The 14,418-nt window shown below is 42.8% G+C and overlaps 2 protein-coding genes across 2 annotated transcripts; one reads left to right on the forward strand and one right to left on the reverse strand.

Moving 5' to 3' along the window:
• The first annotated feature begins 2,144 nt into the window (after window positions 1-2,144).
• Window positions 2,145-5,869, forward strand: LOC102705231 (calmodulin-binding receptor-like cytoplasmic kinase 2). The gene is made up of 6 exons (XM_006649341.3): window positions 2,145-2,609; window positions 3,386-3,648; window positions 4,019-4,187; window positions 4,286-4,375; window positions 4,910-5,202; window positions 5,291-5,869. The coding sequence occupies exons 1-6, from the start codon at window positions 2,360-2,362 to the stop codon at window positions 5,513-5,515; spliced, it is 1,290 nt and encodes a 429-aa protein (XP_006649404.1). The 5' UTR covers window positions 2,145-2,359; the 3' UTR covers window positions 5,516-5,869.
• Window positions 5,870-8,537: 2,668 nt separating this feature from the next.
• On the reverse strand, window positions 8,538-14,291 carry LOC102710193 (protein sister of odd and bowel-like). The gene is made up of 4 exons (XM_006650979.1): window positions 13,657-14,291; window positions 13,244-13,331; window positions 10,579-10,690; window positions 8,538-10,462 (listed from the first exon to the last, which is right to left on the reverse strand). The coding sequence occupies exons 1-4, from the start codon at window positions 14,289-14,291 to the stop codon at window positions 8,751-8,753; spliced, it is 2,547 nt and encodes an 848-aa protein (XP_006651042.1). The 3' UTR covers window positions 8,538-8,750.
• Between the last annotated feature and the right edge of the window lie 127 nt (window positions 14,292-14,418).

Consider the following 14,418-nt stretch of genomic DNA (forward strand, 5'->3'; position numbering starts at 1 on the left):
GGAGGGCGGCCGGCACGGCGATCAGCCGGTGCATTGGCCTCCCTGCCTCCCTGGCGCCGCCGGATGGGATAGGTGTGCAAGCGTGCAGCCGGTGGAGAGGGGAGACTAGGGTTAGGTTTAGCCTTATATACTATGTCTTCCGGGCTTTAATTCTTTGGGCCAAGCTATATAAATAAAGTCTATATTACGTCCCTCAATAGTATAGTCGGGTCCTCGCGGGGAATGGGGACGGGGAACGGTGCACCGTCCCCGTCCCCGCCATCCCCAACGGGGATGAATTTGCTACCATTTCCATCCCATGGGTACTAAAATTCAACCATTCTCATCCTCTAATAGGTGAATTCACCGTGGGGAATCGGGTATCGGGTCCCCGTTGCCACCTCTAGATGCCACACAGCCTAAGTTCTTTTAGTTCATATTATTTCTTTTTCCATTCGTGTTATTTGAACCGCTAAATGAAATATTTTTAAAGTAATGTTATATATGCTTATCATCTCTTTTTTAAAAAAGATTTTGTATTAATTAACTAAATTTTATACTATTAAATAACTATAGAAGAGCGAAGAATATATATTTTTTATTTTTTATTAACCAAAAAACACAACCATACGACCATTCCGCTGCCACTCGTCGAGCTTGAAACATTTGGTCATCGTTGGCAGCCACCGAAGTACCAAACCAATGGCTTGATTCGACTCTAGTATGTCTCCATTATCGTCACTGTCAATCTTTCTTGACGAATACGGTCGAGTGCCCCACCGTAAGATGTGATATTACTCCACTGTTTACTGCTAAGTGCAGTGACAGAGCCAATAATATCTCTAATGACTAAGCATAGGCTAATGATATATAACTTTTAACATATATTATAATATAAATATAGTGAAAGTACTGGTGATGAAGCCTGAACAGTCACCCGACATGCTGCAGAGGTGGCTCGCCCCTGGCTCAGTGAACACTGGAAATGGGCTAGAGTATAGACACACACGGCACAGATATTAGGCTGGAACTATGATTTACAAAGGGGACAATATCAAATTGATGGAAAAACAAAAGCATATTTACTAGTTTAAATAATATTATCAGCCTTATCATTGTACCAATAACTTACGAGCCTAGAGAAAATTTAAATTTTAAAACTCAATTTTGAAATTGATTTCAATGTCTTATTATCTTAGTTTATTGTACCATATTTACTTGTAAATTAATGAGAATACACATATAAAGTTTTACCCACAGATTTCCTAGTTGCTAATAAAAAATTGACTAAAATAAATATAAGTGAAACGGTGATGTTGATTGGAAATGAATAGCTCGACTCCATCTTTCCACTTAAGAAACAAAGCCAACCCCATTTTCTGAAATTTTCAGCTCCCCAACTTTCATCCTCCCTACCCCCGCCGTCACCTTCTTATCACTATAATTGTTTTTAAAGCTTTTAAAAAGTGTGGTACTTGAGATACCAAAAATTTATACTAAAATTCTTATTACCTTGAGATACTTTTCAATGATGATAAAAAGCCTAGTGTTAGCCACTTCCTGTCCATGTGTTATTGTATTTCTTCATCTTTGCTATTTATTGCTGTCAACGCTAATCAATTGATATTTATTGGCGTCCACACTAATTTTACTCTTTTTACTTTTATGGTTTAGGTGGTGCCACTATATCTTTTTATCATAAATTGTTCGAAAAATATAAACTTTGAAAATGAATACGATGAACCGTTGATATCAAAAGAGAATGAAGACGGCCCAATTATCGTCGTTGTTATCGTCGCTGCTGTTTAAGGTCTTATTTCGAACACATGACTAAAAAAATAGATTTTTGTAGAAATTAACAAAAAAAAAATTTTCTACATTTAAGAAGGAACATAAATCATCCTCACAATACAATTTTTCTTAGCAAAACACCCCAAAATGCTTTCTTTCCCCCTTAAAACAACCCCTCACCATCCTCAACATGGTCCATCCCGGAACAACCCAACACAAACAAATTCCACCTTTTTAGAATTTTAAACCTTTATAGGCTAGTGGGGCCCGCATGCAGCGGGAGTACGCAGGTCGTCTCTTTCACCCGAACCAGTCATCCACTTTGATCCGCGCGCGGCAGCGGAAGAAAGCCGCCAACCCAACCCCGCCCGCCCACGGCCGAGTCTCCGACCTCCTCCTCCTCCTCCTCCTCCTCATCTTCTTCCCCCCTCCGCTCCGCTCCCCGTCGTCATCAAAGGCAGAAGGAGCGCCACTTTTTTCCTTCCAAACCAGCAGCGCGGTTGGCCCCGTTCTTCTCCTCCTCCCCTGCCCTCTCCTCTCCCACCTCGGTCGCCGATAGCTCCTTGCTCTGATCGATCCGGAGACGGAGATGATGGGGAGCAGAGACGGCGGCGGCGGCTCGGCGGCGAGGGCGAGGCCGCGGAGCGACCCGGGCGACAGCCGCGACCTCTCCCGCGCCTCCGTCGGCACCACGGAGTCGTACAGCTCCGACAGGTCCGTCAGCAGCGCCGGCGGCCGCGCAGTCGCCTTGCTCGGCGCCTTCCGGTCATGCTTCGTCTCCGCGGAGGCGCGCTCGCCGGAGACCTCCTTGTCTGACGACTTCCATCCCTCCCAACAGCGTAAGTCGCGCGAATATGTATTCCTTCTCTTCTCCTCCATTTGTTCGAAGCTTTTTTGGGGGGAAATAAATTCAAGATGATACTTTTGTCGGCAAAACTAGTCCTTTTTTGTGTGTTGTCCTGTTCGTCAACTGCCTGCGGTCAACGCGTACTATGTGTAGTACGGTGCCATAATTGAGAGGATAATCTCAGTATATATGCAGTAATTTTTGCTCCGGTATTAAGGGTAGAAAAAAAAACGTGCTGTGAATTGTGATGACGAGAACTTCTCGAGGTATTTTCTTCAGTTGGACTTGTACGGCGTCTAATCGTAGATTAGCTTTTGCTTGCATGCGTCTTGTGGCGCGTGTGCATCAGGATGGTGCCTGCTCGTCTGCCATCCTTAGTTTAATCAGAGGTGCGCACGCACTCTCGAACTGCTTCTTCTTTATTGTTTTTTTATTTGTCTCCATTTGATCCTGGACCCATCTCGGTCAAAATTCACCAACCATAATCCATACTATATGCAAACCCCTCCATAAGCTATCGTTTCTTGATCCCTCTCTGATTGAAGGAGAATTCCATGCTCTGTAAATTAACATCGATGAATCATGCACTCTCAGTCTGAATAATTATTGTAGTGGCCCATGCCGAAGTTATGATGCAGACATTAATAGATGCCTTTGAATTCATTGAAAAATGTAAATGGCATTTTTTTTTACCTTTGCACTGTAAGAATTGTCATCGTTATGTTATTTTTCACCTAGTTCAGATACTTATTTCTGCTAAATTAGCAGTGTCACAGTCGATAAGCTCACAAGGTTCTAGCAGTGGGAGCAATTTCGAGAGACGGAGATCAATTAGAGGACTGTATGGTCCCATGCACAGGAATTCTTCAGACAAGGAGATCCCTGGAAGCACGATGTTCTCCTTGCCACAGATCCAGAAAGCAACCAAAAACTTCTCACCAAATCTGAAGATCGGGCAGGGTGGTTCCGGGACAGTATACAAAGGCCAGCTTAATGACGGCACTCTAATCGCCGTCAAACGGGCCAAGAAGGTTTGCTCTCATTTCCTTTGTATGTTCAGTTTGCAGACTGCATAAGCTTGTGAATATTGATTACCTATAAAAAGCTTGGGGCTGACTCCGGTGCATTTTATTGATAGTAGAATTTAATCATTCCATTGTTCTATTTTTATCGGATGGCTGTGATTAAATTATACTATCAACAATATTAGGTGTAGTAGAAATTCAAAGGGGTAATATCGTCCTTTTTATTAGGATCTTTATTGCGAAAAAACAAAATTACAAAATAATACTAATTAAGTAATTAACAAAATAAAAAAAACCTTTTTCTATTGGTACTACAAGTAAAATACACCCAAGAGTTGCCCAAAAAGCTTATGTTGGTTGCTTTCCTTTTTTTTAGACTGTGTATGACAAGCATATGGGCCGTGAGTTCCGGAACGAGATTGAAACGTTGCAATGCATTGAGCACCTTAATTTGGTAAGGTTTCATGGGTACCTGGAGTTTGGTGGTGAGCAGTTAATCATTGTGGAATATGTTCCCAATGGTAATCTTCGAGAACACCTTGATTGTAAGATCCCCATGATCCTGCCGATCCCCTCTTTTTAAGGAAAATAAAAGGCTAGGGTTTGTGATAATTGTGTCTTACATGAGGTTAGCCATATGCAGGTGTCAATGGAAATATTCTTGAATTCTCTCTAAGATTGGATATTGCAATCGACGTGGCTCACGCTGTTACGTATCTTCACACCTACTCAGGTATATCAATTTCTTCTATGACTATGGTATTTCAAACTTAGCACCTATTGGTGAATTCAGAAAAGATAACCAATAATTACAGTGAATCCAACATTGGGTACTGGAACTTCTATCACAACAAGAAGCCCTCAGAACAAACACTTGAATGTTCATGTCCTGAAAGGAATGAACGTTTAGGAAACACGGTGTCTTTAGCTGCTTCTAATGCTCCTAAATAGAAGAAAGTAAAATATTTTTGCCGTGTTGGACTTCCTAATATCCTTGATCTGTGTATCCTTATCCTTCATTCCATCAGTTCATTCCTATGCGAGTAATAGTTTTTGCTACTTGGTAGCCTGCCCTGGAGCAATGGGCTGTTCAGAGCTGACCTATACTCTCATTAGAAAAATGAGTATTTTATACTGGAAAATGTATCCATGATTAGAGTTCAATAGATGGCTACTTTAATGTATCACAACATGTTGGGTCAAACCACTTTTGTCACTAGCAAGTACTAGCAACTTAATTATAACCCACATGTTTTTACCCATGCAGATCACCCAGTCATCCACAGGGACATCAAATCGTCAAACATTCTTCTGACAAACAATTATAGGGCTAAGGTTGCTGACTTTGGATTTGCCAAGCTAGCCCCAATTGATGCTAGCCATGTCTCGACCCAAGTCAAAGGAACAGCAGGTTATCTTGATCCAGAATATCTCAGAACATACCAGCTCAATGAGAAGAGTGATGTCTACTCCTTTGGAGTCCTGCTGGTAGAGTTGATAACAGGGAGGCGCCCGATAGAACCAAGGAGAACTATCGTTGAACGCGTTACTGCAAAATGGGTTAGCTTTACGCTGTTCTAATTTTTCTACTGTTACATCTCAAATTGATTTCCATCACCCAATGAAACATATATCACGTTTTATACAGGCAATGGAAAAATTTGTGGAGGGTAATGCGATACAAACACTGGATCCAAATCTAGAAGCAAGTGATGCGATCAATCTGGCTGTCGAGAAAATGTACGAGCTGGCTCTGCAGTGCTTGGCTACTACCAAGAGGAACAGGCCAAGCATGAGGCGATGTGCTGAGATCCTATGGAGCATACGCAAAGATTACAGGGAGTTGGATATACCAACCCCATCCATGAACTGAACTGAGATGGTTCACCTGGAGCAATCAAGAAAAAGGCTGCACTCCAGTTTGATTCCCTTCAAAGCATAGTGGTATGAATCACCCGATTGCTTGCTGGAAAATGAGTTTATTCCTTCAGTTGTGATCTTAAGTAGTTGTGAACGAGACTGGTAGCCTTCCTAGGAATTGTGTGTTCACCAGCTAGCAACTAGGAGGAGTTGCATAGAAAAGTTGTGTACATCATGTATAAATTGTTGCTGTCAGCAAGACAGATACATATACTCTATATATAATGGTTGAGAATGCAGTTTTTGTGCACATCATCAAATTCATCATGTTGCAATAATTTAAAGCACAAAAGAAACCCATGGGTGCAGTGCGCACAAAGTAATACAAAGTTACAAACTCGGGAAAAAAATTAGCAAGATATGCATTTCTGTTCTTCAGCAGTAACGCAGAGCACACTGCTGGACTGCTTCATGTTCATGTTACCGTGAGAAAACCACACACCAGACAGAATCAGACATTACTCACCATGTGCGCTGCTACACGCACATTGCCAAATGGCTAATGCAACCGGACCGTTTGGCAGCTCGTCAACCTTGAAGTTGCAGCCAAATTTGAATTTTTAAAACTTAATTTTTAAATTAGTGTAGACATTTTTATCATTTTACCTTTTTAGCCTTAGCTTTCAAACCGGTAAGGTTCAAAGTAAAAACTTAGACCAGCGTATCACTGGGCTGGTAGTGGCCACACTTTTGGGTGTCGTACCCAACCTTTAGGATCTATTTGACAGTATCATTTTTCTCAAAGTGCTACAGATCGTAAGAGTGTATCATAGAATCGAGAACCTTGAGATATTATTCTTAGGTTAATTTAATATTTTATCAATCATATGTAGCTATTATGCGTGGAAATATAGAAATAACAATATATGACATACAAATAGAGAGATATTAATAAAAAGAAAACCACATAACAGAGCTAACACTTTTATTTAACGTAGGTTTTAAAAATAATATAAAAATAAATTATTGATGCACATCTATATCCTACAACGATTCTATCAATCCTAAGATATGTATCTCGATAAAAAAAAAGTTCTACCTCTATCCCTATATATTTGACACCGTTGACTTTTTTATAAATGTTTGACTATTCGTCTTATTTAATTGTTTTGTTAAATATATAAAGCTATATATATGTATAAAAGTATATTTAACAATAAATGAAATGATATAAAAATAATTAATAATTATGTAAATTTTTTGAAAAAGATGAATAGTCAAACATGTATAAAAACTAACATGTGGACTCTGCATGTGCCTAGACCTACGTGATGCCCGTATGTCATGTGACAGAATATCACCGAAAATATCAGGATGCAATGGTCGCTGAATCCGCGTACCGAATAAACATGCCCTGCGTCAGTCACGCGAGACGCTGCCAACGTCAACCCCACACCGCATCAGCTTGCACAAACATGCAGCAGCAGCAGCAGCAGAGTCGCGTCGTCGGTGCAAGGGAACATCAGAAGCACGGGAATCTTCTCCATCCCTTCTCCCCCAGCAAACGCCACGAATCCCATGTCACAGGCTCACAGTTTGTAGCACTACTGCTCCTGCATATGTTTCTCTCGAGCTCCTCTTGTGAGAAAGAGAAGCACAGGTGACGTGGTGAAACCAAGTTCACATGATGAACGTGGCTGACAGTATTTTAAAGACGAATGCTAAATAACTGGGGGTAATCATCCGACCATCCTACCACTGGCACCGTTGCTTCATTAGTTCTGGAAAATTTCACTGCTACCAGAACAAGGCCATCCAGATCCTTGGGTTAAGCCACGTGATGGGGATGTCTGTTGATATTGTTTACACTGATGCATCAGAGAAGGACGGACAGACTAATTGATGCTGATTAATTCTTACATACACAAACCTGTATATAATATAATCAACTGAATGCAAGTCACAGAACAAAAGTATGAAATTGTACAAACTTAAAGGGTCAAAAATACACAGAACAGAGGCACCAACTGCAGATCCTACAGCTTTCCAACAGGTAACTAACTACTACATCCGTACCAAATTTTAAGGAAAAATACAAGGGATTTCAAGGATACATTTAGACAGCAACTTGTCTAGAACTCCAGATGCATCCTCAAAATCCCATTATATTTTGGGACAGACGTTGTATCTTTCATGGACATTTTTGGTATACCCGTATAATGCTAATAGCGTAACCAAAATAATAGCCTTAAGGCATCAAATCCTTCTAAAAACGATCAAATTTGTGTCAAAAATGAGGTATATTTCATACTGCCTTTGAGAAAAAAATTGGGTATCTTGAAATTTACCAAAGCCAGATTGGTTACCAATATTATTCTCAAGGCAGTAAATGCAGATAACATGGCACATTTCCATTTGTACATCATTAATGAGACAAAAGAACACCCCCATGTTTGGGAGCAAATTTGGTGCATGCATGAATCACAATTAGAATCGTAAGAGTAGAATACTAGAAGAATAGAGTAGAGCAGAGTATTACATCTCACAACTTACACCATGCTATTTCATTCTACTTTCAAACAACAACCGGTTAAACAAAGAAATTATCTCCTGTGTACTCAGCACTATCTCAAATGGAAGCACATTCTAAAGAATCTGCAGTAATTAATGGTTCGGCTCATACCATAAATTGCTTTTTGATATATGTAGTATTATTCTGGGAATGCATATAAGAATCACTTCATAACAGACGATCAAGTATTTAAATTTCATAGGTCAACATGAAAAGATACACATTATTAGTTTGAACACAAAAGCTTATTACGCAACCAACCATAAGCTTAATTAGCTAACCAAAAGCAGGCAGTATTAAAATAAACAAGTCGTACGTTGTGCTCTGATGCAAACATATTAAACATGCCAATGATAAACAGGATATATTATCCTGAAACCAATTTAGAAGAAGTGAATGAAAAATAGCTCTGTACATAGGCCTAGGTCACAAAATTGATATATCAACGAACAAACATTGCGGATATTATTAACCAGCATTTTTAGAATGTATAACGATATTTGAAGAACACGCATTCAAAATTTCTGAACTACTGATTGTAAGATTTTCTCAACAAAGTAACAAGCAATCCTCTACTATAGGTCACTAGAACAACAACGATCACCCAGCAAATAAATAAAAGCATCTACAGTAGTACAAGATTTACTCCTATCCTAAGTCTGTATCACACAAGCTTTTACCTCTCAGGTTTGCACCTCCTCCTATGTCGGGTGAAGTCTGAAACAAACTTATAAACCTTGCTGCACCCAGGCGTTGTGCATTTATAAGGTTTTTTGCCAGTATGGACTTGGAAATGCTCACCCCGATCCCATGACCACTTGAAAGCCATACTGCAACCCTCCCATGGGCACTTGTATGGCATATCATCATTGTGAATGCTCTGGTGGCGCCTCAGATACTTGTGGGATCTGAAATGTCTACCGCATGACTTGACCGTGCATGTGTTCTTTTTGTGAACAGAAAGGTCAGCTCGTGTCTTGAATGTCATGCGGCAATAATCAATTTCACATTCAAACCGTTGGCCCTTCTTCCTTTTACCCTTGCTGGCAGTTGAACTGTCTTCAAGCTCTCTCTTTATGTCAGCAATTTTGATCTCTACAGATACAGCAGTTGATGTTACACTCTCGCAAGGACCAGTTTGTTCCGATGTCAGTTTATCATCATATTGATCACAGATAGCACTATCATCCATTTCAACATTTTCTTCCTTTACCTCCACCATTTCCAGCTTCCTTTTACCTTTGCGCCTAGCATAACATATGATGTCTGTTCTCCCTGACTTACCGATGCTTCTAGCCACAATGTCTGATAAGCATGAAACACTGGGTGTATCTACACATCCACCAGGTGGTGCCACTTCGTCTGCAGTTGGACTTTTGGAGCTAACATGACCATTGCTTGTTGAATTGGTAGAACCATCAACACTTTCTGCATTGGCTCTAGAAGGGTGCAATTTGCTGGCAACAGCCTCTCCTGCATTATTTCCAACCTTCACATTGGCAACCACCGAAACACAATCAGGGGGCCGTGGTTCGTCTAAAGCAATGTCATCATCTCCACTACAAACAGAAGCTCTGCCAGTATCTTCTGGCTCTGCACTAGCTCTGGTAAAGATACAACCTCCTTCCTTGGCTTTCATCTCACTAGCTTCATTTGCAATACAACCACTTCCTGTGACTTCTGGTTCCACAGCCCCTTCTTTATCAAGGGAAGCAAACCCTGTAATATGTAGGCCACTTGCAACAGGAACTCTCTCTGTAACTTCTGGGCTTTCTGGCACAGAGAGTTTAACTCCTGGTTCAGTGAAATGTTCGCTAGCAACAGAAACTCTCTCTGCAAGTTCTGTATCAGCAGCAGCTTCACTAACAAGGGAAATTTCCTTTGTAACTTCCATTTTGGCAGCAGATTCTTGAGAATGCCCCCTTGTAATTTCCGAATTTGCAGCATCTTCGCCATCAGGGGAAGCTCCTTTTGTAGCTTTTGGCACAGAGACGCTAGCTCTTGTCTCAGTTGCAGCTTCATGCACAAGTGAAACTCTCTCTGAAACTCTTGGCTTAGTAACAGTTAAATTAGCAAATGAAGCCGTTTTTGAAACGTCTAGTTCAGCGCTTGCTCCGGTCAAAAAAGAAGCTACCCCAGTAGCAACCAGCTCAGCAGCGGATTCATCCGCACGACAAGTTGCCTCTTTACATTCCTGCCCGCCAACAGCTCCATTAGCAGCCGGAGCGCCTACTATAGCTGCCGGCTCAGTAGCAACTTCAGTAACGGTTTTTCCCGAACCTTCCAGCCTCGCCACGGCATCACTAAAACCGCAAGCTCCCTTTGTAGCTTCCAGCACAGTGACAGGTTTCTTCGCAGGAGGTCCATCATCTATATCACGTCCTTGATCTGCAATCAGACAACGGAACACCAAAACGACCACAAATTTGGCACATAAGCAAGCCAATCTCCCTAGCGCATTCAAGCATTCAAGTGATCCCAGGAGTGGCAAGCACAGCGCGCACCTTCCGGAACAGGAGGTCGTTCAGCTAGCCCGACGCGCGCATCGCTCCTGAGCTCGGATTCCGGCACGCGGCCGGCAATGTGCCCCTTCTGCTTGATTGCGTCCGGCGCCACCTGCGTCACCGCCCCCACCCCGAACGAACAACCATTAGAAACCCCACCCACCCGAGGCGAAATCACTTAAACTCGTCGCGGCGCCGCGCGGGCGGGATAATGCGCGGCGGGGTAGGAGGGGAGGAGGGAGGAGGGTACCTGCGGTGCAGCGGAGCGGGTGAGGTCGCAGATGGCGCAGTCGTCCGCGGCGGCGTGGCACCAGGCCGCCGCGGCGGCGGGCTGGGGCGGGAGGGAGGAGGGGGCGGAGGCGGAGGAGGCGAGGAGGCGCGCGGCGTAGCGGCGGATGCGCATGGCGGTGGCGGTGGCGGTGGTGGGGACGCGTCGCGGAGGGAGGGAGGGAGGGGAGGGGTTGGGGAATTTGGGAGCAGCTGCGGAGGAATTTTCTGGTGGCTCTCTCTCTCGCGTCCGCCCTCCCCTCCCCTCCTCGTGTTCCTTCGCCTCTAGGGTTGCCCGGCTGACTGGACTATGCACAGTGTCCACTCTCCAGGGCCTTCTGCTCTTCTTTTTTCTTGTTCTTCTCTTTCACCGAATTGAGCTTCACCTCATGTTTTTTTTCCGGAATGATCGAAAGAGGTCATTCAATATAAATAGGATGAAAGAAAAGATTAAAATTTTTTTTACATCGACAGCTGTAGAGGAAGGACGTGTACCAGAACACACGCTCTGAATTATGTGCCAACCGTCCAACCACACACTACAGAGAGGAAAGATAAGCACTAAATCGGCCACCTTTCGTCGAATTGAAAAATACGTCCTTCTTAAAATAAATGTATTTAGAAGAGAGGCTTTACTTAGGGATAAATAGAGTATTTCTTTTTGTTAGATGTGTTATTTCTTGTTTGTTAGGTGGTGTAACTTTTTTTAAAAAAAGTATTCTTACTAATTTAGATAATTTCGACGGTTAGTTAGTTGGTATTAACTAATGTATTTGGATAGTTCAACTGAGCTGGTTGGCTTTGATAAATTGGTATATTTTACGCTACGATTATTGATTTAGGGTTGCCACGACCCCACGTGACTCTCTATCGTATGATCTCTACTTTCCCGCTCTTTGGTGTCTTGTGCTATAATGACCTTTCCTTTTTCTTTCCAGTAAATTAAATACATTTTTTCTTTAATTTGATTAATAACTTACTTATTTTACTTCATGTTTTGTAAACTATATATTTTTCTTTTTAAAAAAAATCAAAAAACCTCTTAGATGATCCATAGATAAGCGACATCAATAAAACCATCAAATCATGCAATCTCAAGCTTTTTAAGACGTCTTTTGCTTGCAATTAGCACGCTCATCCATGAAGGGATGCGGTGCAAGGGAGGGAATGAGGAGGCAAGGTGACGGTGGGGACACGGGAGAGGGTCGGGGAATTTGGGAGCTCCTCCTTAAACACCTCTTAGGGGAACTGTTGATCATTGATTTGGAAATTTGGGAGCTCTTCCTCTCGATCGAGTTTTTGCTGCTCTTTTAAAGACTTTGGTTTAAATTATAAGTATTTGTAGTTTTAATAAAAAATAAACTAAAAGAATAATTACTTTGGCGCCTCATTTCTACCTTCCAAATCAATGATCAACGATGGCATAAACATGCCTACGTACACTCCTTGCCTTTAGTATTAGTAGCACCAACATACAAATAATCCCTCTCTTCACAAATGTATTAGTAGCATTGTTTTTAATTAAATAGTTAATTATCTCTCACTAATGATATCTCTCTTTTAACACGCTAGAGATTGGCTCAGTTTACCCGTTCAGTCGAACAAGACTCTACGACGATCGTGTTTTCGTTTCGGCTATGCCTATAAACAAAACTAAAATTTTAACTTTAAATTTAAATTTAAAGTTAAAGTTAGGACAACTTTATAGTACTTTATTTTTAAATTAACTTTTAGATCGATAAGAACACATATATAAAAGGTTTATCAAAAATATTTTTTATTTATAAATATGTTGTTTGATTTTGCCCACAAAAAGTCAAACAATTACATGTACCATAATTACCCCTATCATGGTAAGTGATATTCTTCGTACTTGAGCCAAAAGGAGGAGGAGAAAGAGGAAACGGGTATCTACCCTCATCTTTTGGCTTTGGATCATGCTTATGACTTAAATTTTAAATTTTCAACCTTGAAGTTGATTTTAAGATTTTTTTTCGACCGAAGTTTATTTTTCTAATTTTGACTTTTAGATCACTATGAACACGTATATAGAAGTTTTATTCGTAAATTATTTTCTATTTGTAAATATGTCATTTGGTTTTTTCCTTATACAACCCTAGATATGACCTTAATCCTCCAAGGCACTCTGCTTGTTAATCAGCATGTAACAGACTGGGTTGCCTACTTTTGCATAGCATTTTTCTAACATTTTCATGAACTTTTGCACACACGCTTTCTAAAGTGCTAAATAGTGTTGTTTTAAAAAAGTTTATATATTATCATTTTACATTTCTAGATTATAACTTTATTGTTATGGAAGTTAATTACATCGTTTATTTGATTAAATGTACCAAAGAATCAAATAAGTAATATTTTATCTTCATGTAACAAAACATACCGGGGTAGGATATCCGGATATGGGTATCCTTAACATGTACATATCAGATAGGTATAGTATACCCCAGTGGTGACTGGTGAGGATGGGCCTGTTTAGCAACAAAGGACGGCATCAAGTTTGTCTGTGACATTAGGCGCGGTGAACAACACGGCGGGTGGAGGGGGACAAGGAGCGTGTGGTCGCGTGGTGGTGGTGGGATGGCGCCGGTGGCCGGCCGGCGCCTCGAACGGAGCTTTGCACATGCCCAGGCAGCAGCGACACTTTTGGTGTTTTGAACATTCATCTTGGATAGATGCTGGATTTTAATCCATTTTTTTTTGGGGGGGGGGGGGGGTGTTATGTAGCGTGTGTGGACGAGCTGCGCGCACTACCACATGCATGCGATCGATCAATGCCGAGGACGACGCCCGAGCCTGAGTTCCAAGTCCAGCTCCGGCAGCTCCCCGCTCAGCCACTCCGGCGAGCCTTCCGGCGTGTGCGGCGACCCATCGTCAACGCGCCCGAGGCGCAGGCACAGGTCGTGATCACAAGAGTTATCTGCAACACCAAACAGGCTCAGCTCCCTGGTCAGGCTAGGGCAATCTGCATCCACTCCGGCCACGGTGGGCGCCGTGTCTCCCGTGTAGTACGTGGCGAAGCTGCTGCCGGTCGGAGGATTCGCCGGCCGCACAGGGGGAGGAGGAGGGGTACTGTACGCCAGGTAGCGGTTCTGGTTGTAGCACTCGACGTCCGGCCGGGACAGTACTGCCGACGTTACGCCGGTGGGCGCGTCGCGGCGGCCGGGCGGCTTGGCGCGGCCACGGTGGCGACGGTGGATGTTCATGTGCCCGCCCAGCGCCTGAGCCGTGGTGAACCCGCGCTTGCAGAACACGCACTCGTAGTACGGCCTGGTGGTGCTGGCAGCAGCGGCGGCCGGCGACGTCGACGTCGTCGTCACGGCCGCTACGTCGTCGTCGTCTCCCCGACGAGCAGCAGCTGCCACCACCTCCTGCTCCAGCGAGCTCGCCGCAATCTCGGCCATGAGCCGCTTGTCGTCGCCGATCTCCATACACGACGACGATTCCAAGGGTTCGGGGATCAGCTGGTGAACGAGGCAAAACCGACCGTGTTCAGGCACAAAGAGCGAAGGCCTCGGGATTGTCGATTTGTCGTCTCAGTCTCTCTGAATAAGTAAA

This window comes from Oryza brachyantha, chromosome 3 (genome assembly GCF_000231095.2).
Source record: "Oryza brachyantha chromosome 3, ObraRS2, whole genome shotgun sequence".
Classification (NCBI taxonomy): Eukaryota; Viridiplantae; Streptophyta; class Magnoliopsida; order Poales; family Poaceae; genus Oryza; species Oryza brachyantha.